The sequence below is a fragment of the Ixodes scapularis genome, unplaced genomic scaffold, assembly GCF_016920785.2.
Source record: "Ixodes scapularis isolate PalLabHiFi unplaced genomic scaffold, ASM1692078v2 PGA_scaffold12__126_contigs__length_90152505, whole genome shotgun sequence".
Lineage (NCBI taxonomy): Eukaryota > Metazoa > Arthropoda > Arachnida > Ixodida > Ixodidae > Ixodes > Ixodes scapularis.
Genome location: NW_024609838.1, coordinates 65,358,077 through 65,381,398, shown reverse-complemented (window position 1 = coordinate 65,381,398; position 23,322 = coordinate 65,358,077). Strand labels below are relative to the sequence as shown.

The window sequence follows — 23,322 nt, the reverse complement described above, 5'->3', positions numbered from 1 at the left end:
GCTGACTATGTCTCCCTCCAAGACGACCTTGAGATGTGTCACCGGTAGACCAAGCAGCACAACTTGCCCGTCAACGCTGACAAGTACTGCTCAATGACTTTTAATGGACTGTGTCGCGCCCAAGAGCACCCGCACTCACTCTTGGGGACAGAGAAATTCAGCGTGCGTCCTCTGTGACGGTGGTCGGTGTCGTGTTCAATACATGACTGTCGTTCGCAACCCACGTTCACTGAACAGTCACCAAGTCCCGCCGCATGCTTGGATTTGCTGCTCGCATCACCACTGGCATGCTACCAATGGCGTTTCGGCAGCTCTACACCACCTTACTGTTACCCTGCCTAGAGTACTGCTCTGCTATCTTGAGTCCCCACTCCGCTAGTCTCCAGGCTCACCTCGCCAGGGTGCAGCGGCGTGCTGCCTACACATATTACAGCCGCTGCACGCCTTCGGCTTCCCGCCAAGTCGCAGCAAGATGGATTGCTGCGATTTGCCTCATGGCAGCCCTTTGCATCGAGGGTGCAGGGAGCCACCATCCGTCGGCTTTGTCGATGCCTGGCCCTTGGTCACCAAGGACTAGTTGATGCTTCCCGCCTATACAACCGCACAGCCCGCCCCCAGCCTCTCCTCACCCGAACAGCAAGGCATTGTTTTTCGTGGTTCCCTCGTTCTGTACACTTTGGCAACAACTAGCGGAAACATTTACCCCTGACTTCTACAACCTTGGACCTATCGTGAAGGCCGCGCAGAACGCTTTATGGATTCTGACATTCCTCCCCCCCCCACCACTCCTCTTGTCTTTTGTTGTTGTTGTTGTTGTCGTGTATTTTGTTGCTTTTTCTTTTAACTTCAGTTTTGCACATTTGTGTGTGCAAAAAAGTGAAAGCCGTTTACAACTCCCTGTAACACCGAATTAGAGCGCAGCTCTTGAGGAGGAGGGAAGGGTACTGGGGGTGAAGTGACCTTGGGGGGTCAAGTGACGATGCCGATGATGTCATCAGTGACGTCACTGATGACGTCACCCGTGATGATGACGATGACGATGCGGATGCCGGTGACGTCATCAGTGACGTCACTGATGACGTCATCAGTGATGATGACGACGATGCGGATGCCGGTGAGGTCATCAGTGACGTCACTGATGACGTCATCAGTGACGATAACGATGCGGACTCCGATGACGTCGTCAGCGATGATGACGATGACGATGCGGATGTCGATGACGTCATCAGTGTCGTCACTGATGACGTAATCCGCGATGATGACGATGACGATGTGGATGCCGGTGACGTCATCAGTGACGTAACTGATGACGTCATCAGTGATGATGACGATGACGATGCGGATGCCGATGAGGTCATCAGTGACGTCACTGATGACGTCATCAGTGATGATGACGATGTAGATGTAGATGCCGGTGACGTCATCAGTGACGATGACGTCATCGGGGAGGTCACGTGACCTCGGGGGTCACGTGACTTTGGGTGTCACGTGATCTTGGGGGAGGGGTCACGTGACCTCTGGGGATCACGTGACCTTGGGGTGACCTTGGGGGCCACGTGACCTTGGGATGACCTTGGGGGGTCGCGTGACCTTGGGGTGACCTTGGTTACGCCGACGGCGACGCCGACGCCGCTCAAGCCGGGAACGGGCCCCTAAGAGCTGCGCTCTAAAATGGGCTCCAGGTTGGGACCGCAAGCCTCCGTGGTATGGGCATCACTGCATTTTGCGACCTTGTGCAAATGGATCAACCCCTCCAATCTGCGAATAAAATATTAATATTAATATTATTGATATTATCATTATTAGTGTTATTATTACTAATTATCAATATCATTATTATGATGAAAGAAAAACAAAGTCGTCCGGCCCCGCAGTCCCTTTTGACCGCTGCCAAATATCAGCTATTTCGATGCTTTCGTCGACTTAAATCCTGTGCGAGGTCCTTTCATCTGGACAAGAAAGAGAGTCTCTACGGGGCTGTTGATCGGCGTCGTCACATCCAAGTAAGGCGGGCAAATCGTCTGAGGCGATCGCTGAACCGCCTGTACGATCGCCGCCGCGTTCCCTAAGGCCAGCTGGTCCCAGTACCACTGACGCCACTTGCATGCCTGGCATCGGAGTTTTCACATCGCTCCAGGCTACCGCACCACGTCGACTCCATTGTTGTGTTAAGTTAGGGCTCTCGTCAATCGCCCTTACGTTCAGACTTCATGGTCTCTGGACACACTGTTTTCATGGTGGGAATCGTGCGCTTTTTACGCGCACAGATCTCACGGTGTGGTACGATCGCTTCCCCTTCGCATCCTGCTGCCGCTAGTTGAGACCTGCCGAGGCTCTGTCGACTGGCGCCGAGGACACGACTTGGTTCGTCATCTTCTGCAACCTAATTCTACGGTTGAAACAGGGTCCCTAATATATCGTTGGCACTGTCGGTGGTTAGGTTTCACTGGTGATTACTAACTTCACCGCTTTCGGAAAGTGCTCTCGTGAACGCTCAGCTCAGGACGACCTACGTGTCACAAAAACTGCATCTCAATGGCCACAACCTCGCCACAATACAACCAAAAGACGGCCTTTCCAAGTATTTTGCGGTTCAACTTGGTGCCGGGCAATTGTGCTGCTCTTCACCACAACGCGGCTCCTTCCTGGTCTTTGTTGGCCAGTGACACACCTCCTGCCATTACGCCGCTGGTTTTCGGCGGTTTTTTGTTCACGACCTACGTTGTCATCACCGACAACTTCCGAGTTTCCGCTCATCTTGAGTAACTCTGCTCCAGCGTCACCCGCACTAACTTGCGTTGCAATGGGTGATTCCAACAAGTGCATCTCATCTCACAAGCCAACGCCTGCTGACGGTAAATTCATTAGATGTTCTGAATGTTACTGTAGCGATCATTTAGCCCTAGGCTGCTTGGGCATTGCAGCGTACACATTTAATGTGACAAGTGATACAAAACGAGATGTGTAGAAGTGCAAGAGCTGCACGCATGGCAGTAGGCGAGGCCTTAGTAGCCAAACAGACAACACGCAGTTTGACGCAAGCGTTTCACCATAGCTATCTGCTATTCAGGCTCAGCTTAAAGCTCAACCTGCAAATAGCTCGAAGTGAAAGCTCTGATGAGCCAGAGCAAAAACCTGCTGCACCTAGCAGCAGAAGACGCAGTGACATTCGTCTCCAAGAAATATAACACCGTGATTGAGGGTTTGAAATCTGGCGAAACTTCTCCAAAGGCTTGTGAATCTGAAGTGACAGCGTCGAAAGCTACGGATGCTGCCCACGCATCACAGCTCGCAAGCCTACACGCGAATATGGGCGAATCTGAACTGTCTGTTCTGAGAGATACTGTCACTGCCAAAGTATCACAGCTTGAGATATTACGAGCTGAAGAGAAAATCGGAGCAGCAGTGTCCCAAAGCCAAAATAGAGGTTTGCAGCATTCCAGTTGTTGAGAACGAGAATCTGACAAGCCGCTTGTCGGAGATCGCGGACTAACTCGGCCTGCAGGGATATCTAAATTCGTACATTGAGTAAATTTACCGCCTTCTTGCAAAACCGACCGCAATCCCAAAAATCCTGGTTAAATTTAAACATGTCGCAATCAGGGAGCGATGGTTTCCAGCTAGAAAGAAACTGCGCACCCTTTCTGGGAAAGACGCACTGCCAAAAATGTTCTTCAATTAAACCTGAACACAGCCCTCTTGAAAATCGCTCTGAGGGGACTTCAGGAATTTTTTAAAGGGTGTGAAGGGGACTTCAGGAATTCTTGTGATGTTTGAAGGGGGCACTGATATTTCCTGGTGGGTTCGTTGGCCCCGTCAGAGGCTCTCCTAAAATGTCTGAAGTTCCCTTTACAATGCCTTGAAATGTCTGAAAGCCTGTCAAGAACTTGTATAATGGGGTCGAGAAAACCTTCAGTGTTCTTGAGATGTCTGTGGGACCTCGGCCTAGGTGGACAAAAACACATTTCGCAGAATTAAAACATAGCTACGTGTTCTTCACAAAAATAAAAAAATAAGTTTTTGGAGAATGTCCGTGTGTGTGTACGGTCAGTTTTTTTATTACTGCTCTTCTATCAAACACGACTGGGCTCCTCGACCCGTCTGTCACTGGCCGGGTGTTCGGTCGCCAAGGTGCCTACGGGTTCGATCGCCCCATGTAGAGAATCGACAAGGCGCGGGCCGAGTGTTGTTGGCCGAGGGGCGTTTTGAGGCGAACAAGTTTTACTTGTACTAAGAATAATAATAAAACAGGGCAAGCCGAGAGCAGTGCGTTGCCCAAAAACAGTGACGCGGCCGGGGAGATTGCGAGGGCGAAGCGGCAGCGACTCGTCCTGGGAAGCGTTTTCACCGCTGGGGACGGTCCCCAAGAAGGGAAAAAAAGAATAAAGAAAACCATTTTGCTTTTCACCAGAGTTGGAAGTCCTCTTTTTTTTTTGTTGTCGTCGTGAAAAACACGAACAGGCAACTCAAATCCTCCCTTCTCTTACGAAGCCTACAGACACACTGCGCTTCTCTCTGCCCGGCAATGCGGAAAGGGTGCAGAACCGCCAGGGCCGGGTAACACGCTTCTCCAATGGTCGGCGGGAGAGAGTGGTGTGAGGAAGCCGAGGAAATCAGGAGGCCGCTATAGCCATATTCTTTCTCACAGCCATGGAGATCTGGAACGGACCGGTTTCCTCCATCCAGAAAGGTAAGCACAGCTTTGAGGGCTCGCCCCTTGGTCTGTTTTAATCCGTGCCGTTTCTTCCTTGGTTTCGCAGGTGAACACCAGTTCGGCGTTGGCCGCCTTCAGCACCGCTCGAGCGCCATCGTGTTGGGCGGATTCAAGGAGATGGTGGCCGGCGTCGGCCTACTCTCAGCAAGCCTGGCAGTTGGGATCAGAGTCCCATTGAATGTAGTGCCTGCTCACCGGGATCATGGCACTGTTAGTCATGAGACAGTGGATGACGGCTGCTGTCCCTCCATGTTCCTTGCGCCTTTTCGTCCGACCAGCTTCAGAAGCATCCAGCGAGCGAAACATACGCCGAAGACGCCGCCCCGACGACATTATGGACGAAACCGTGACTGTGCTCGGGATTTTTCAACAGTGACAGGGTCTGCTTGCGAGTTTGTGGTTTTCGCTAAACGTGCTTACTGAGACTCTGTATGTGTAAGCCAGGTGCACCTGCTCGGTTTTTATTAGCTGAACTACCGTACATCAGGAATTCACTCAACGGCATTGTGAGTACTTTGAAAGATATTTTTCGCTGTGATAAAGAAGTCAGTTCTTCCTATTTAATATGATCTCTTTCGTCTACAGCTGCTTGCACCCAAGTTTGAACAAACGTTGGTTTTTATCGCCTTTTTGAGGTTTAGTACGCATATAAAATTCCATGTCCGCAAAAACGTTTCAATAAAATTTTGAACTGAGTTTTTGTCTATGGTTCACAGTTATTTGGGCGTTTAAAGGGTTGAGGGGCTAAGGGGTTTGGGAAGAAGGGCTGTGGAGCTGAAGGGTTTTTCTGAGGGGTATACCTGAAGGGGTTTTCTGCGGAGTATTTTGAAGGGTTTTGAAGGCCTGTGAGGTCCCATAATCCTTCAAGGCTGATGGGCCCTTTAGAATTATTTTCAATGGGAAGGCAAAGCGGTAACTCTTCTGGCTAGCGAATGGGAAGGCACGCCTAGTGAATTATAAATTTGTTTGGACAAAGGAAGGTAGAATCCTCGTCAAGACGTGTAAGGGGCACAACAGTTATCAATATTGCCAGAAAGAGCGATTTAGACAAGACCAAGTGATTTTATGGGTTACAGCTTTTCCACCTTTGCTGATGTATGCGCATTCAAAGATTGTTTTAGCCGTGCCTCTGGCCATTCATTTAGACTGCTCAACATGAACGTTCGTAGTATAAGAAAATACTGGGGTGAGTTTTTGATGATTGCTCTGAACGTAAACGAGTTTATTGACGCTTTTGTTCTAACATAAATTAATACTCCCTCCGAGACGCTGGAGCTTTTTTGTTTTGCCTGGATACCGTTCTTTCTTCTATACACGCCCCGACCGACGCGGTAGCGGAAAGGCAGTTTTTGTTAGAGACGTATACACCACATCCCGAATGGAAGTTTCCTTATTTTTTGCTGAATCCGTCGCTTTGCGGATAATCACAATACATGCCTCGTTCTTGCTAATGGCAGTCTATCGCCCTCCGTCCTACAGTGCTTACAATTTTATTTTAGGACTTCAAAAAGTCGTATAATTATGGACGTTAGAACAACAGGTGTGTGTGGTGGGAGATTTTAACACAGATGCATTATCCACATCCAAATCGGTAGTAATTGATCACCTTCCACTTTTATATTCTCGTGGTATTGAAAGCAGCATTCAGTCTCCAACAAGGGAAGAGGTTTAAAAAGATCGGTAGTTGTATCAAATACAATATAGCTTCGCCAATACTGGAAACTCCTCCGAAAACACATAGGAGCGGCGGCGAACGTGACAGTGGCGCCTCTAGCGGACTCGGAGTCTACGGAAGCAGTCGTCGCAATGGAAAAGTATAGGCTCCGCGATGTCCTCGAGCTTTACAAGCCCCGTATCGTCACCCTAACAGCAGAAACAATTTATTACGGTCAGTTCGCTTGCAAAGCGGAATCCACTGATCGCAACTGCAACGACAATCGAATAACAACGCGCGGATAAACAAAGATAGAGCAGTTTACTTAGCGGTCTCAAACGCCTCTCAGGGGATCACACGCGTTTGAAACGCACCTGGGAAGCGGAAAAAAGGCGTTTAGCTACTCGAACTACGTCGTAATTGTTAAAACATGCAAAAACGACATGTTAATATTATCAGAGCAAGCGCACGAGCTGCTGGAGCATAAAAACAAAACAAAAAGTAAGGATAAAAATGAACGTGCAAACACTTACCGAACTTTGCAGAAAAAATGGTGTCGCCATTCCCGACGAAAATAAGAAGAAACGGAAAAGAGAAGCGAACAACGGCGAATAAAACAAAGGAGCTAGCAAAAAACTATTTCAACTACGACGATCGTTGCGGCGCTTGTAGAAAAAAAGAAAGAAAAATGGAAAGCAGCAAATGAATAGCTGGTGGTCGCCACCGGTGTTGAGTTTACGACAAACAAAGAGGAAGCAACAGACGAAACTAATGAAAAAAGAAGAAAGCGACCCTTTTTTTTTCAGCTGCTTGTTTTCTTTATTTGCTTTCGCGGCGTAGGTACGGACTAAAAACAAAACAGGGGAAATAAATAACGTAGTGCAGCTCACACTGCCCGGTAAAAAAGAGTCGCAGAAATGTTTTGGTCGCAGGCAGCAATCTTCTATATGTGCTAGCAGTGAGTAACCTTTTTTTGCTTTCGAATTTCTTTTTCCAGTGACCTTGGCGGCTTGTTCGTTCGCTCGCTTGACGAAGCAGTTTAAAAGTGCATTCAAGTGCTTGTTGACGTAGGTGTCCGTAGGTCGATGTAGGAAGCAGAAGAAAGATTTTCCCCCACATCGCACAAACTTGTTCCTGAATGCGGCCGGTTGATCAACAAACGATGACCCGTAGCAGACGTGCCGGCCGGAGTTCACAAATTAAATTCGAATAAAAATGGGTAACGAGCTTACACTTCTTAAAATATTTAATAAATATCAAAAAGCACGTATGACGATTTTGGATTAGAAACTCAATCGAAGGCGAAAATAGGAGGTTATCGGAGACGACAGTGGAAGAAAAAAACAAACACAACAGCAAAGTTGCAGAAGGCCCTCAAAATGCCCGGGCCTAGTGCAGACGAACCGGGGGTAGTAAGCGCCGAAGCGAAGGAAAGGGAGTAAAAACTGAGCCAAACAAAGCAAAGATACGCGATTGTTTACACGTCGGGGGAAAAAAAAGAAGCAAAAAGCAAACAAAAAATATCACAGCAACATATAAGCAGAAGGAAGAAATAACGCGGCAGAGTGCCGTCGCCTCAAAAATATAAAAGAAAGAAGACTCAAAAATGAAAAGAGTGGAGACGGTCCAACGGGTGTCGGCCTTTATCGTAGAAGTAAAGAAGCAGCGAAGCAGAAGATGTTGGTCGTCCCCGCGCTAACAATCGGAATTTGTGCACTGTAAATAACGTGACTGAAATCATCTTTTTTCGCGGGGCTACGACGCTCTCCCCTTCTTTCTTTGCAAGCGCGAGAAGTCTGCTTTTTTCGTAACTCCGCTTCTGTTAATCTATAATCGCGTCAGTTTTGCATATGCACAACGCCTTCTTTCGGAGCATACTGACATCGCCGTAACGTACGTGGTTCGAAATTGACTTCTGCTTCTTCATCCGGAGACGATCTTAACGGGATTAGCCAGCTCGCCTGTTCGACGAAACGGTTATAAGCAAGACACTCATGAGAAATGGGAATTGCAACGACAAAACAAATTGACTGATAAGAACGATAAAGTTGAAACGAAGCTATGTTCTGAAATGTTTGTACATTTCCCTTTTTCACGAAACAGCGCGAAGGCATACATTCGTGTTTTGCTTGGCTTACATAAGTTGTGACAGAATGTTTTCTTCGGGAGAACTCCGAAATAGCACCCAGAAAGCTGTAACATCTTTCCCACGGGAAGAGAATGTCTTTCACTCACGAGCTGGCACCCATTTTTTAACTTTCAAAGCAGCGAATGTCCGTGACAATTTTTTTTCCTTGGTCACCTCGCACGGAGATAGGCAAAACCAATGCATTTCGGAGAATTTGTCTGCCAGCGGAGACTCCGAGCTCCCCAGGGGCGCTGCAATCACTTTTCGCCCGTTTTCCGCGGGAGTTGCCAGTATTGGCTTCCACGGTATTTGGTTGTATCCTGTCATGATCACATAAGCGTGCGTGGTCCAAGTATTAATTATCAATCCTGCTAATCAATGAAAAACTGTGAGACTAATATTTTTTAGCAAGGCAGTGGGCATCCTTATTGTCCCGTTATGATACAAAAAAGTCTCCAGGTGAAGATAAAACAACTAAGGCTTGACTCGTAGATCAGCGGAACCTTGACTTGTCTATTAAATTTTTCACTTTGTTCTCGTTACTTGACTCAAAGGACGCATGCAAAGTGTACAAAACAATTTTCGAACAAATCCAGTTTTTCAGAAATGAGGCGAAGTTTCCAATCAGTTTTTGGGAAAGAAAAAATGAAAGCCGTTTACAATTCCCTGTAACGCCGGTTAGAGCGCAGCTCTTGAGGAGGAAGATGGAAGCGTACTGAGGGATAGGTGACTCCTTGAGGTCACGTGACCTCAAGGGGGTCACGTGACCTCCGGGGGTCGCGTGACCCCCTGAAGTCACGTGACCTCAGGGGCTCACGTGACCTTTGGGGGTCACGTGACCTCGGGGGTCACGTGACCTGAAGGGTCACATGACCTTAGGGGGTCACGTGACCTCAAGGCGGTCACGTGACTTCTGGGGGTCACGTGACCTAAGGGGGTCACGTGACCTCAAGAGAGTCACGTGACTTCTGGGGGTCACGTGACCTCGGGGGTGTCACGTGACCTTGCGGTTACGCCGACGGCGACGCCGACGCCGCTCAAGCCGGAAACGGGCCCCTAAGAGCTGCGCTCTAAAAAGAAAAGCCGTTGGATAACCGCAGCTATTATTAAAGCAATGGAATATGAATACCTGTTGATGAGACGATCCTAAAGTACCCCGAGCAATAACGCGCTCCAAATCGAATTTAAGATAAAAAGAAATAAAGTATGTTTCCTGATCCACGTTTTAAAGCGATGCTACTTTAGAAAACAATTTGACAAAGCCGCAAAATAATACCAAACAAAAGTAGTCTATCGTCAACCAACCCTACTGAAAAAACCTGTTGAAATTCAAACGGGTGGCGAACTGTTCGGACCCGGATTAATTAAAAGGTGGCAAACTTGTCGATCTGTTTTTGATCAAACGTGATTATGGGATACGGGTATCCGTTTGAAATGGCACCCGTGTGATACGGGTGCTCGTTCGATATGGTGCCCATTCGACGTTGCACGTGACCACACATTTGAACGCGCCATTCGGATAGGCAAATTATTTGCTAGCCCTAAATGGGTATCGTAGAAATGGTTGGTTATCTTAAACTTATTTAAGACATCCCGAAACTCATCAGCCTATTTATAACGGGGAGGAAACATGTAGAACAAATGTGCTCGTGCAGGTGCTGGCAAATGGGCAGGAAAACAGACACAAAAATTTGTTTTCAAATTCTCATAAAAGTTTATTACAGCCTATTCCGTAGACAAGTACAAACGTGCAAGCGATCTGTGAAATGCGAAGAGGCACTCTAAGCTTCTATACAACTGAGAAGATTGCAAAGAAACAAGAACCGAAGTAACATTATCACTATAACGGCACACTTTCGGAAAAATATTCTCCCGGCTGCCGCGAGAACAGACGCTGCATAATTCTATAGACAATCTCGACGTGTACCTGTAGAAGAACGGTCAATCGTTGCCAACAAGTAGGTAGGAATGCACTTAGCATAATTACAGCGGACTTGAAAGATGTAATCAAATATAAATGACCTATTGAAGATCGCTCTGATGGGACTCCAGTATTTGTTTAAAGGGTGTGACGGGGACTTCAGGAATTTCTGAGATGTTTGAAGGCGGCACCGATGATTCCTGGTGGATTCGCTTTCCCCGTCAGAGGCTCTCCTGAAATGTCTGAAGTGCCCTTTACAACGCCTTGAAACGTCTTAAAGCCTGTCAAGAACATTTCTAATGGGGTCGGGAAAGCCTTCAGGCTTCTTGAGATGTCTGAGGGCAACAGCTTAGGTGGAGAAAACACATTTCGCAGAATTAGAACATAGCTGCCTATTGTACGCTATAGGGAAAAAGTATTTGGAAAATGCCGATCGTATGTGTGTACGGTCAGATTTTTATTATTACTCGTCTATCAAATACGAGTGGGCTCCTGGACCCGACTGTCACTGCCCGGGTGTTCGGTCGCCAAGGAGGCCACTGAGGGCGACCGCCCCATGTGGAGAATTGACGAGCCGCGGGCCGAGTGGTGGTCCTCGAGCGACGTTTCGAGGCGAACGCGATCCTGTCCGCTGGAGGCGAAATCCGTGCAACCATACATAAAAAAAAAACCGAGAGCAGTGAGCACTTTCCAGGAACAAGGACGCACGCGGGAGGGACTCGTTCCGGGAACCGGTTCCCCCACGGGGTACGGTCCCCAATATCAAACCCACACGCGAGCCTCTCTCCGCCCGGCGATGGGGAGAGGGTGCGGGGCTGCTAGGCCAGCGGCAGACGGGGGAGGGTGGTGTGTGCATGCGGGGAGGCCAGCCGCCAGTATAGCCATTTTCTCTCTGCTCGTTTGCGGTTCGCCGCGGATGTTTGGATCGGACCAATTTCCTGAAGGAAGGTGAGCAGGCATGGCTTTGGGGGCTCACCCTTTGGTCTGTTTTGATCCGTGTCGTTTTTTCCTTGGTTCCGCAGGTGAACCATAGTTCGGCGCTGGCCGCCTTCAGCACCACTCGAGCGCCATCGTGTTCAGCGCATTCAAGGATATGGTTGCCAGTGTCGGCTTACTCGCTGCAAGGCCTGGCAGTCGGGGTCGGCGTCCCACCGCATGTTGTACCTGCGCACCGGGATTATGGCACTGTGGGTCCTGAGACGGTGGATGGCGGCCGCTGTCCGGACTTGTTCCTTGCGGCTCTTCGTCCGTCCGACTTCAGAAGCATCCAGCGAGTAAAAAATACGCCGAAGACGCCGGCGCGACGTCATCATGGACAAAACCGTGACTGTGTTTGGGATTTCTCACCGGCGGCGTGTGCTGCTTGCGAGTTCGTGGTTTTCGCTAAACGTGCCTACTGAGACTGCGTATGCGTCCGCGAGGTGCACCTACTCGGTTTTATTAGCTGAACTACAGTACATCAGGAATATACCCAGCGACATTGTGAGTACTTTGAAAGATATTTTTCTTTGTGATAAAAAAGTCAGTTGTCCCTGTTTGATGTGATCTCTTTCGTCTACAGCTCCTTCCGCCGGGTTTGAACAAACGTTGCTTTTTATTACCTTTTTGAGTTATAATATCCATGTAAAACTAAATGCCTCAAATAAATTTTGAATAATGTTTTGAACTGAATTTTTGTCTACGGTTGACAGTCATTTGGGCGTCTAAAGGGTTGATGGGCGAGAGGGTCTGACGGGTTGACGGTCTGTGGGGCTAGAGGGTTTTTCCGTAGGGTATTTTGAAGGAATTTGAAGCCCTGTGAGGTCCCATAATCCTCCAAGGCTGACGGGCCCTTCAGATATATTTCAACAGGGTGTAGACACGGTTAAAGCACGACAACCACACAAACACTAGAACGAGAAGGAATGCTCCTTAAAGTTTCAACACGATGCGGCGCACAAGCTGTCATTTGCCGAACCCAACGAAACTGCAAGAATTCCTCACTTTTATGAAGAATCGCTTGTTGCCGTTATACGCTTGGGACTTTTAGAACATTTTGTGTACATCCCATACATTGTCGAGAGACATCCTAATAAGACCACAGGGAAAGGCGGCAGATCGAAGCAGACAGGACAAACGAAGTTGCAACGGACAATAAGCAGACAAAGAAAAAGTCAAAGCCGGTTACAACTCCCTGTAATGCCGAATTAGAGCGCAGCTCTTGAGGAGGAATGAGTAGGGAAGGGTAGTGAGGGGCGGAGGAGGAGGGAAGGGTATTGAGGGGAGAAGTCACGTGACCCCGCGGTGTCACGTGACCTTCCGCGGTTACGCCGACGGCGACGCCGCACAAGCCGTAAACGGACCCCTAAGAGCTGCGCTTTAAAAACGACTGCCAATGCGCGCGCTGCCAGATCTGGCTACGCTTATTAGCGTGTGGCGTGCCCTCTTCTCTCTCTCGTCACGTGACAGAGCTGACCAGAGAGGAGGGAATGGGGCGACGGCGAGGTCAAGGCGCAGGACACCGGCCCCCCCCCCCCCCCCCCCCCCCCCCAAACCGTCTCCTGATGCATTCTATAAAAAAAGAACAAAAAACTCGCGGCCAGCTTTCCGTGGCAATGCAGTCAATGCTAGGGGAGAGGGTGCACCGACCGCTGTACACGCGCTTTACTCCTCTCTTGGAATTGCCACTGCACGCCACGTTTGCAGCCTCGGAAAGCAGGCGAAACGCGCATTTCAGCACGTTGGAACGCTGGAAATGGCGTCGGTTAGAAGCTCGGCTTGCGCCTGAGCCAAAAAAGCACCCAGCGCGAGCTCGTAATTTGGTTGCTGCAACGGCGAGCCTGCTCCCGCAATGCTCGATGTTCTTGCAGCCACGTGTTCGGGTGTGACCTTTGTTTAGTCTTGCATTAAGGTGAAATGGAGTCTAAAAATATATTCTTTGACGCGGTCGCGTCCTCTGCGCGAGAGATTCGAGCTGAATAAGTAAATTGAGGCAACAGAGAACGCCAAATTTTTTTAAGTTCTGTCAAAGATATCGGCTAGCCAACTTGGCACGTTTGTGTATAAAAAAAAATCGCGTATTTCAGTTTCAGTATAAGCGAACATCAGCGCAGTCAAAATATAAAATATCGTTACTTGCATTACGCGGACGATTGCAAACCGATGAACCGGCGCTCCCGCGGCTTTCCGGAAACAGGCTGCCACGGCTGAAATAGGCGTGCCCATGCCGCCGACCGGTACACTCAGTATCAAACGGGCACCGGAGAGCCGTTTGATTAAACCGGTACTGTTTGCCGGTCACCGGTCACCCGTCTGTGCAACAGGGTCGCCGGTTTGAGCAAACGTGCGACAACTTTGCTCAAACAAGTGACCCATTTGATCGAGTGACCGGTTTGCCAAAGGAGTGACCTGTTTGCCAAAATAGTCGACCGTTATAGCTCATACGGGGGATCCCCTTGAGCCATACGGGCGACCCCTTTAACAAACTGGTGACCGGTATGGCTAAACTGTTACGGGTATCAACACGTTTAAATTCATATAGGCGCCAAATGTTTTTTTGTTCGTTTTTTCAGTAGGGAACTCAGTGCGGAAACTACTAACCTAGAGTCTCCACTACACTACTTTAAAGATGATCCCCAGCTAGTTGCAAATCAATTCAGCAATTATTTTGCAAGCACATCACGCGTAACACCTGAGGCTTCTCTCGGCGTATGCAGCCTAAGGCTTCAATTTGTGAATCAGCCCTTTTACCAACCATCACTGATATTGACCTACATTCTCTGGTGTTTAGCTCCAAATATACGAAATCAACCGGAATTAATGACATACCGATAAAACTTCTACGGTGAAATTTTGCGGCTTGAACTACTGTTCTTTTATTCATGCTAAACGGTTTCATACCTTCCGGTGTAATTCTCCTGGTGTAATTCCCCACACCTTAAAAACACACTTGTTAAACCTTTATTCAAAAAGGGTTAAAAAGACAAATATGAAAACTATTGACCAGTCTCCATATTGCCTGCCATAGGTCAGCTTTTGGAGAGGCATTTGCTAATGAATATGTCAGGAGTTCTGTAAGGTTCTCAGTATTTTCACCGAGGCGATTCGGTTTTGTACAGGGTCTTGGAACTGTTTAATTTTAAGAGAATTTTTCGCCCTCCTTATTTTGCTTTTGACAATAATCTATACAGTTGCGCCCTATTTTTAGATACTTCTAAAGATTTTGACTCGGTCGACCACGGTATATTGCTTCAGGAATCGCCCAAGCTGGGATTACGTGGCAATTTTCACACCCTTCTTACAAATTCTTTCACTAATCGTTCCCAGGTTGTTGCTCTGGGACGTCTAAATATGAGTACACAGGTGTCTCATACATGTGGTGTTCCACAAGGATTTATAATCTCTTCCTTACTGATTAATATTTTTGTGAATATTTTAATAGGAAATGTCCTAAATTGTCATATATTTCAGTATTCGGATGTTACAGTTTTAGGTGCGTGTCACACAAACTACACATCAGCGTGTAAAATACAAGCTGCGTTCCGTGCAATGAAGTGGTTTCGTGACAATTGCATCAAAGCTAAGGCCTCAAAAACTAGTTTCATATGCTGTAGAAATCCTTTAAAACAAACTGTGATGAAAATTCCTTTGTTCATTTATATTTTTGATTGTGCTTCTTGTTCTTGTACCGCGGGTTCTTATGTAAATTCAATTAGATACATGGGCGTTTATTTTGACAGCGGCCTTGGTTGGAACACCCGCCTGTCTTATATTTGTAGCAAGCTCAAAAGTACTCCCAGGCTTTTGTGCACCATTAGACATCTTGCTCCGCTCTGTGTGCGCAGAGCTATTGCCAGCAGTCTTGCGTATGGCGTTTTAAGATATGGAATTACCATTTCTTCCAATTTTCCCATAAAATGGCAAGTACGAATCGATAATATTCTGCGGAACTTACTAAAGGCCGTGGCGTATAACTGTGATTTGACAGAATGCGGAAGAATCTTTAGTATCTTGGTTCACCTTCCTTCCAAAAGTTCTTAGTGAATAGACTTCTTCCAAAACCGACGCGCCCCATCGCGCGGCGAAATACCACGCAGTGCACTCTGGGAACCAGTTGGCCACTCAGTTTCGGTTTCGACTGAGCAGCTTCATCTCATGCAATCACGCCGCGACCGAACACGCTGCTTGCGTTTTCGACTATCTAACTTTTCACGAATGTACAATACACTCATTCTCGAGCAATAAAAAAAAACGAAGACCGGGGCACTTTCCTTGGTTTCCGAAACACCGGATATCGTGCGTGCGTATGCAAACGTAATAAGACGCGGCTGAGTCACCTCACCCCACGAGTGCATCTTTGAGCTCGTGTCAGTAATCCCGTCTAGTACCAGTGAGCTACAACTGAAATTTGGTCACCTTGAGCCCTGCACATATTTTGTTTGCCAAATGTCCGCTTCTTGTTAGTTCATGGGGCGAAAAGCAAGCCATTAACTCACAGGAGTATCAAGGTTGGGCCAGCGTTGGCGCATTAACTTTAAAGGAAACGCAATAAATTCGACCTCACTACTGCACAAAAGTTACTATGATTTCTTCCTCGTGTAATCACATATCTCACACTCAAATTTTATGCTGATATAAGATTAAGTTTTCGCAAACGCTCAGATCGGCTAGCTACGATGGAGCCTCTAACAAGCGTCCCCTACTCCTCGCTAAGCCTTTATGGACGACCTTTACTGGCGCCCAAGATCTGTGCCTCAACGGTGTGTCTGAAATGGACCTGTTCCGAGAAGCGTTCTGCGCACGCGCGAGCGCCCGATGCCAAACGGCGAAAGTCGGAACGAAAAATCGAGGAAATACGGAATGAGCCTGTGGATAAGCGAGTAGAACAGGTAATTGCAGCATATATATGTTCGGGTTACACAAAAAAAGAAAGTGGATGCAAGGAAAAACACAACGATTGGGTGGACGCTACGGATGCCCATCTTTAAGCTCGCGTTGGGCACGCGACGCAGCTCGGAGAGCGAAGAAACTGGTAGCGTAGCTCCCGGCAGACTTGTACACGTTACTGAAAAATAGTAAGGAATTACATTTACAATTACTCAAGGCTAAATTGTAATTTATTACAATTACAATTACCCTCCCACGAAAGTAACTGACTGTTACCCCAAAAAGTAATCCGCTACCTTCGTGGCGTTACTTTTAACATTATTGTCCTCAAGTAAGAAAGAAAGGGAAGAGGGTTATTTAGGTTATTATTCTTGCCACCTGTTCCATTTAATGACCTTGAGTATTTTGAGCAACAGCCTGTCTCGTCAGTAATTTTGCGTTATCTCTTATAGAATATTTCGCCTGCTACGCTGAACACCATTTGAGCTGAGGCACTGGATGGGAGTGCCATATTGTTCCTCACGAATACTTCATGCTCTGCATCGAGCTTTTTCAGCGAAGCAAGAGAAGTACTATGTACCTTGAATATGGAGCAAAGCTTCGTCGTTGCAGCCGTTGCCTACTATTCGAGAGATTTAGTAGATCCTTCCGATACCTCCGATACCCGCGATAACGGTACCCGATAACGATATGATGCATACGCAAAGATGGCGGCGAAGTTTTGGATATCGTTATCGGAGTCATAGGACCGATCTACTAAAATTCTCCGTTCTCTAAATTGCGAAGGTGTAGAAGTCATCGATAGCAAAACAGAGTTGAAACAGTAAGGTAATAATTAAATAATAAATAAGGGTTGGCTCGATGTTCTTCTTCCTTTGGTTCTGAACAGTTCGAGCCTCACTTGAGACGTTGGTGAATAAAAGAAAAGTTTTCAGTATAGAAATATAAGTAATAAAAGAAACAGGACACTCATAACAACCATTAATGAGAACGTTGGTTAAAACAGGGAAATGTAAACGCACGTTCACCGTGTGTACCTTTCTTGGTGCCGTTCAAGACGCACGGAGCACGAACCGACTGCATTTTCTTCGGTGTCCTCCAGATAGACGTCCACTGATGCCATGGGCACCAAAGTGTAGAGTACTAGTGGCCAATTCGTCTGGGCCCGCATCGCACCGGTGCAGTGCGGTTCGTCGTACACGGAAAGCTAGAGGGGAGCTTCCTTCTCTCCCCGCCAGTCTTTCGTGTACTAAAGTGGAAAGAGGTTACTGCACTGGACGGGTGCGGTGCGGGCCCAGACGAATTGGCCATGAGTAAGCCGCGCTATGGCCCCGCTCACGAATTTCACTCTCTCCTCAAGTCCAGAATATCAAGTCTACGTCAGCCACCATTATGTTTTATTTGTAAAAATGTCTGCTTGAGATAAGATGCGTCCTGGTGGGGCAAAGCAGGAAGAAGAAGAAAGGAAGACTATTACCATTTTCTAAATGTTCGCAAAAAGCTGACTCACAAAAAGGGTAGGGTGACGGAGCGTTGTCAACTGTTGTGAAATCATGAAAATGGTCGTAGTCACTATATCCGACAAGTACATTGTTAATTCTTTTCAGTGCACTTACCGCCTCGAGCCTCTCGAAGAGGCGCACAATCACTTGGTGTCCTCCTCTCCCCGTCTTCGATCGCAAAACAAAAACAACAAAGGGACTAAAAGATAGCGGAAATACTTGCCCCCTTCCCTTTTTTGTGAATTGTTCATTTGGATTTTTTTACATTGATGTCAGGGTCTAAAAAATGATAGATTCAGGGGCTTGGTGTTGCAAAAAAAGGTTTTGCGGAACTGAAGAGTGCCAAGCCTCCCTTTGCGCTGGTCGATTCGCGTGACAGTGTCACTGCGATCGACTTTACAAAATTAAAAAAAGCAAAAACCTTTATTTAGAATGGGGGCGGGGGGAGGGGGGGGGGGGTGGTTCTGACAAAAAAGTGTAACGGATTACAAGGAATCCGTCACGTCAAAAATGTAGAGGAATTACTTTAAAATTACTCTAGAAAATATGTAATTCTTCCTTTACTGATAAATGTAAGGGATTACAAGTAATTTCGTTACTTGCAACGGATTACGTACAAGTCTGGCTCCCGGTATCGATTGGTAGCGCAGGTAGGTCACTTCCTTGATTTTTAGTTCGTGCAGCCACCGCCTGGTGCCGTCAGTATATGGAAAAGGTCAATCATCTCGGCATACTCAATAAGGAAAAAAGCAAACACATAACAAATACTATGGCCATTAGCAACCGTCAAACGCGCTTTGAAAAATTTCGTTCGTTTGGCGCACCGGGGTTCATGGCCTGTCCGGCGCACTTCCACCAAATTGTACGACATTTTCACACAAGTGCTCGAGTTTTTCTTTCTTAAAACGGTTTGTATGTGTGAATGTGCCTATATGATTGGCAGGATAACTTTATGCGTATACGCGATGTTGAATATTAGTGAAATGCAAGCGAGTGGAGACTTCACGAATTCGTGCAGTGCTGCGGGGCAGTATAAATAAGCGATAAGAAGTGTGTTCAAACTGAGTTTTTCAATGGCGCCTCCGCGTTTTACCTCGCGTACTCAGGCGTATCAAGAAAAACAGTAATTTCAAAAAGTTATGTTTTGTCTATAGACGCACGAAACAAACAAACTTCCTGATCAACAACACTAATGTAAAGGCGCGAGCTCGATGTATGCATACTTACTGGTGTCTACAACTTGTTGATTTGCACACAAGCAAGATCCCCCATCTTTGCAGCGTCGAGATACCCATCACTGGCTAATCCACATACCTCGAAGCGCTAACAGAAAGGCTCAAGTACAAAAATACAACAAGCATGTGTTAAGACAAGCTATACGTCTCGAGCTTGTGCTAAAGCTTCGAAGTCTGGCCAGTTAGGTTATTTTAGAGATTATAAATGACGCTCTCGGGACCAGGAAACATAAAATAAAGCCGTTTATAGTCCACGCTTTGTGTATAATTTCTTGTCGACTTGTCGATCGAAACCGAAACCATGGCACTCTCCTCCCTGGCCAACAAGTTCCCAGAGTGCAACGCGCGCCGTGTTGCATGCAAGGCTTTATGGAAGTAGTCTATTCAGTAATGTTGTGACAGTTTTTGGATGGATGATCTAAAACAAACAAACATTCATGTCCTCCCGAGTTCTAACAGATTGTCCTCGCTATGTTGTACCTCGTTTTTATACTGGCAACTGACAAGATACTCGTGATATTTATGTTCTGAAAATATTTAATTCACTTCCTGATGGCATTTTTACGCTTCCCTAAAAAAAAAAAAAGTTCCGGATTGTTTATCTGTAAATATCTCCGTAGTGTTACTACCGGTCCACTGTGATTGACTATCTCTGCCCGTGGCATGTATATATCTCTGCATGTATACTATGTACGTGTCCCTATATGCACCTGTACATATGTCTATAATATTCCTAATGGTCTACTGTGATTGAATATCTCTCTTCGTGCCATGTACAAAGCGACTGACTGCCCGCCGCCTCCCCCCCCCCCCCCTTCCCGGACAACTATGATTGTTTATCTGTGTTAGTTTGTTAACTCAGTATGTATATAAGTATATAAGGACCTACTGCCTCTTCCGGGCCATGCACCACAAGGCCTATACGCCTACCTTAAATTGGCGGGCTTGAGAATATTGAAAACAAAAATGAAAGCGGAATAAATATTATTATTGATATTAGTAGTAGTAGTAGAATTACAAATAATATTACAATGATTATGACGAGGAAGAAGTCTCATTGTTCGGAAGGCCGTTTCACCGCTATGAGATATTTGCCTCGCCTCTCCATGGCTTCCTCGAATTGAGTATCCTGGCAATGTTCTTCCATCTACACCAAGTGAGGAGATCGACTGGGGCGACTACTCAGTCGACTGGAAGATCACCGATATTATGCCAATGATCGATCTCAACCTGGCGAGACCACTCGCGGACCAAAGCACATACGACTGTCCATTGATTTCCTCTTCAACCAGACTTACACGCATCACCGTCGGCGCCTTCATCAATATATGTGTTATGGTATTTGTATGTGTAGGTGTGTGCCTTCACACTTCTTCCGGTGAGCCAGTACTTTTACATTACAGCATTTGCATCTTTTTCCTCGTCGCTGTCTCTCGTCAACTGGGACTTCCGGTCTTCGTTATGTCCCCACCTTTTGCATGCGGCATGTGTGCTATGTGTGTGCCAACGGAGGGTAGACGTATAAAGTGCATGCTCTGCCAAAGTTTTGTTAAGTTGGAACAATGGCTCGGGATTGCAGAGGGTACCTTTACTACGATGGGAGCAGCTAAACGATAAAAGTTGCGCTGCAAGACTTGGCGCAGCAGGGAGAACCCGATGGGCGCTGGAAGCTTGGAGGCTATATCTCAGGATTAACTTCACTCTTTCTCCGCGCAGATAGCATTCGTCAACGAAACGCTAGACGTACTGCTGTCGTTAAAACATAACGTTGATTCGCTTCTCACACTTCCAGCGAAGGTCAATGTCTTGTTGGCCTTAAAACCCACCATTGAGTTTCTACGTGCAACCGTCCAAGAGGTCCAGGACTGCGTTGTCTTCCTGAGTGCTCAGTACGAGTCGGTTCTCACTGGTATCACCAAGTAAAAAAATAAACAAGGACCTTGGGGAGGAAGTCACGTGACTCCAAAACACAGTAACGGAGCAGGTAAATGCTATTAACCTGCTTCGGGCAGAGCTGAATGACACCGAGCAACAACACCGCTTACCTAATATGTAAACTCAAGGCATGCCTTCCACGTAAAAAAGAAAACTTGAACATGGTTCTTTTGTGACCTAGCCTCTAACATTGGCCTGTCGCAGTTTGCGCCATCGAATGTTCTTTCCGTCCACCGTCTACCCCCAAAGAAGGCTGACAAACCAAACACTGTTCCATTGATGCTAGTCAGGTTTCCGTTGGTTGCCCTCAAACAGCAATGGATGAGATGCTGTGGGTGACTAAGAGAGCTCAGCAACGTCGGGAGCCGGTCCGAACTATTCTTTAATGAGAATCTCACTCGTTCCAACCATGAGCTTTTCTGGCTGGCGAGGAACAAGAGAAAAGAAAGTCATTACAAGAATATCTGTGTAAAACATACACACATCTACGCAAAAAAACAATGAACGCTCACTTCTCCTACGGATCAACTCTATAAGGGATTATGCAAAAATTGTTTAAGCTATCAGATCCACCTTTTTCTAGTGTAATAATGTTTTGTCTTTTCCAACCTTGCTAGGTAAGCCAAAAGGTGCGACTTTAAATGCTTGCATGTTAATATCCAGAGCCCTCGAAAATATCGGGATCATTTTCTCATCATGGTACAAAACATGTTTCATGTCGATGCATTTATACTTGCGGAAATTATTGTCTCAGACTCCATGCTCTATCAATTCGCTCTCAAAGAATACCACTTCTGTTTCACGCGTTCAGATCTTAGTGGTTGAGGCATTGCAATTTTTGAACATCAAAGAAGACAAGTTTCCCTCCTTAATGTAAAGTTTTCTAAATCGAAGATCTATCTATCAAACTTGACAATTCCATCGTCTCACTTTCTCTGTAATGTTTCTACAGGCCTCGTTCAGAAAATGTTCGAATGTCTCTAATTGAGCTTCAGGGAACTCTCTCCGCATTACATTCAATACAGGAACATTGTTTGCTGTGTGACTTGAATATAAACGCAATGAACGCAGCCAGTTCTATCGCATGCGACTATCTTAAAATATTGTCAAACATTGGCTTAGAATGCGTTTTTGATGCCCCAACCCGAAAATAAATTTTAGGAACGAAGTTCCTTCTTGCATTGACCATATTTTATTACGTCCATTAGGTGTCTATGTGGAATCTGCTGGGATTGAGGAAAAATAAGCAGATCACTATTTCGTGGGGTGTCAACTATCACACACAGTGGCGTCAAACTCTAAATGCTAAAGTTAAAGACAAGCCCAAAATATTGATAGTGACAAGTAAGTTTCCTCTCTGACTGGCACGCCTTTTTAAGTACGGTCAATAACACTAATCTATACTCAAGTTTTGTTCAAGCTTTTTTCTCGCTTACTATTGCAATCCGTAGAACTCTTACTTTAAAAAAAGCGGACACCTCTTCATAAATGTCTGCACAATAATATACTTAATATGATTAAAGAGAAAGAGGTCCTGTGGAGTCGGCGTCGCGGATCTCCAAACAACAAAGATTTGCAAAATTAATTCAAGCAGTTAAGACATAACGTAAACGCTGTCATTCATTCTGCAAAGAGAGAGTTTTCAAATCACAATTCGAAGAATTCAGATTTAGTTCAGACAAAACATGGTCACTGATAATTCAATTCGAAGGCGCTGGTTTTGGAAATTCTATTGACCAAACACTCGAACAAACTTCTCGGCCACTTATCTTAGAATTAGCAAACGACTTTAACAACTTCTTTAGTAAATACTCAGGCGTGCCAAGTATAACTGCTGTGAACTCATGCGCACTAAACAATAAATTTTTGGCGTCAGCTTTCCTTTCTTCCTTGGACGAGAAGGATCTACACTCCCTTTTATTTAGTTTCAAACCCAGCAAATCTCTCGGTATTGATGGTGTGGCGATAGCCACTGGAAAAAGAAGAAGATCGCGTGCAATTAAAGAGCCAGACCAGTTCGATTTCGGAATGCGTCAGACGGAGTCACTTTTCGTCTCTCTTTCTCTACATTGGTGACCCGGACGTCCCAGCATGGAACGTCACAACGTTCCCCGAGCTGATGCTGGGCTTCCTGAAACCTCTGTAACAACCGTCGTCACCTACGCTGTTCGCCTGCCTCCATTCTGGGCACAGCACCCAGAAGTTTGGTTTCTTCAAGTCGAGGGAAGCTTCCGACTGGCCAACATAACATGCCAAGAGGTACGGTTCAGCCATGTCCAGGCTTCGCTGCATTCGAAGTGGCGCTGGAGGACTGCGACATCCTCGGACAACCGCCTGCGACGAACCCGTATGATTCTCTCGAGACTGC

At 46.6% G+C, this 23,322-nt stretch overlaps 1 protein-coding gene across 1 annotated transcript in view; it reads left to right on the top strand.

The window, feature by feature from the left end:
* Positions 1-20,942, top strand: part of LOC115325639 (centrosomal protein of 135 kDa-like) — a 66,522-nt gene extending 45,580 nt beyond the window's left edge. The window contains 1 exon segment of the mRNA XM_042289220.1: positions 20,736-20,942. Coding sequence (XP_042145154.1) covers positions 20,736-20,942 — 207 coding nt within the window.
* The last annotated feature ends 2,380 nt before the right edge of the window (positions 20,943-23,322 follow it).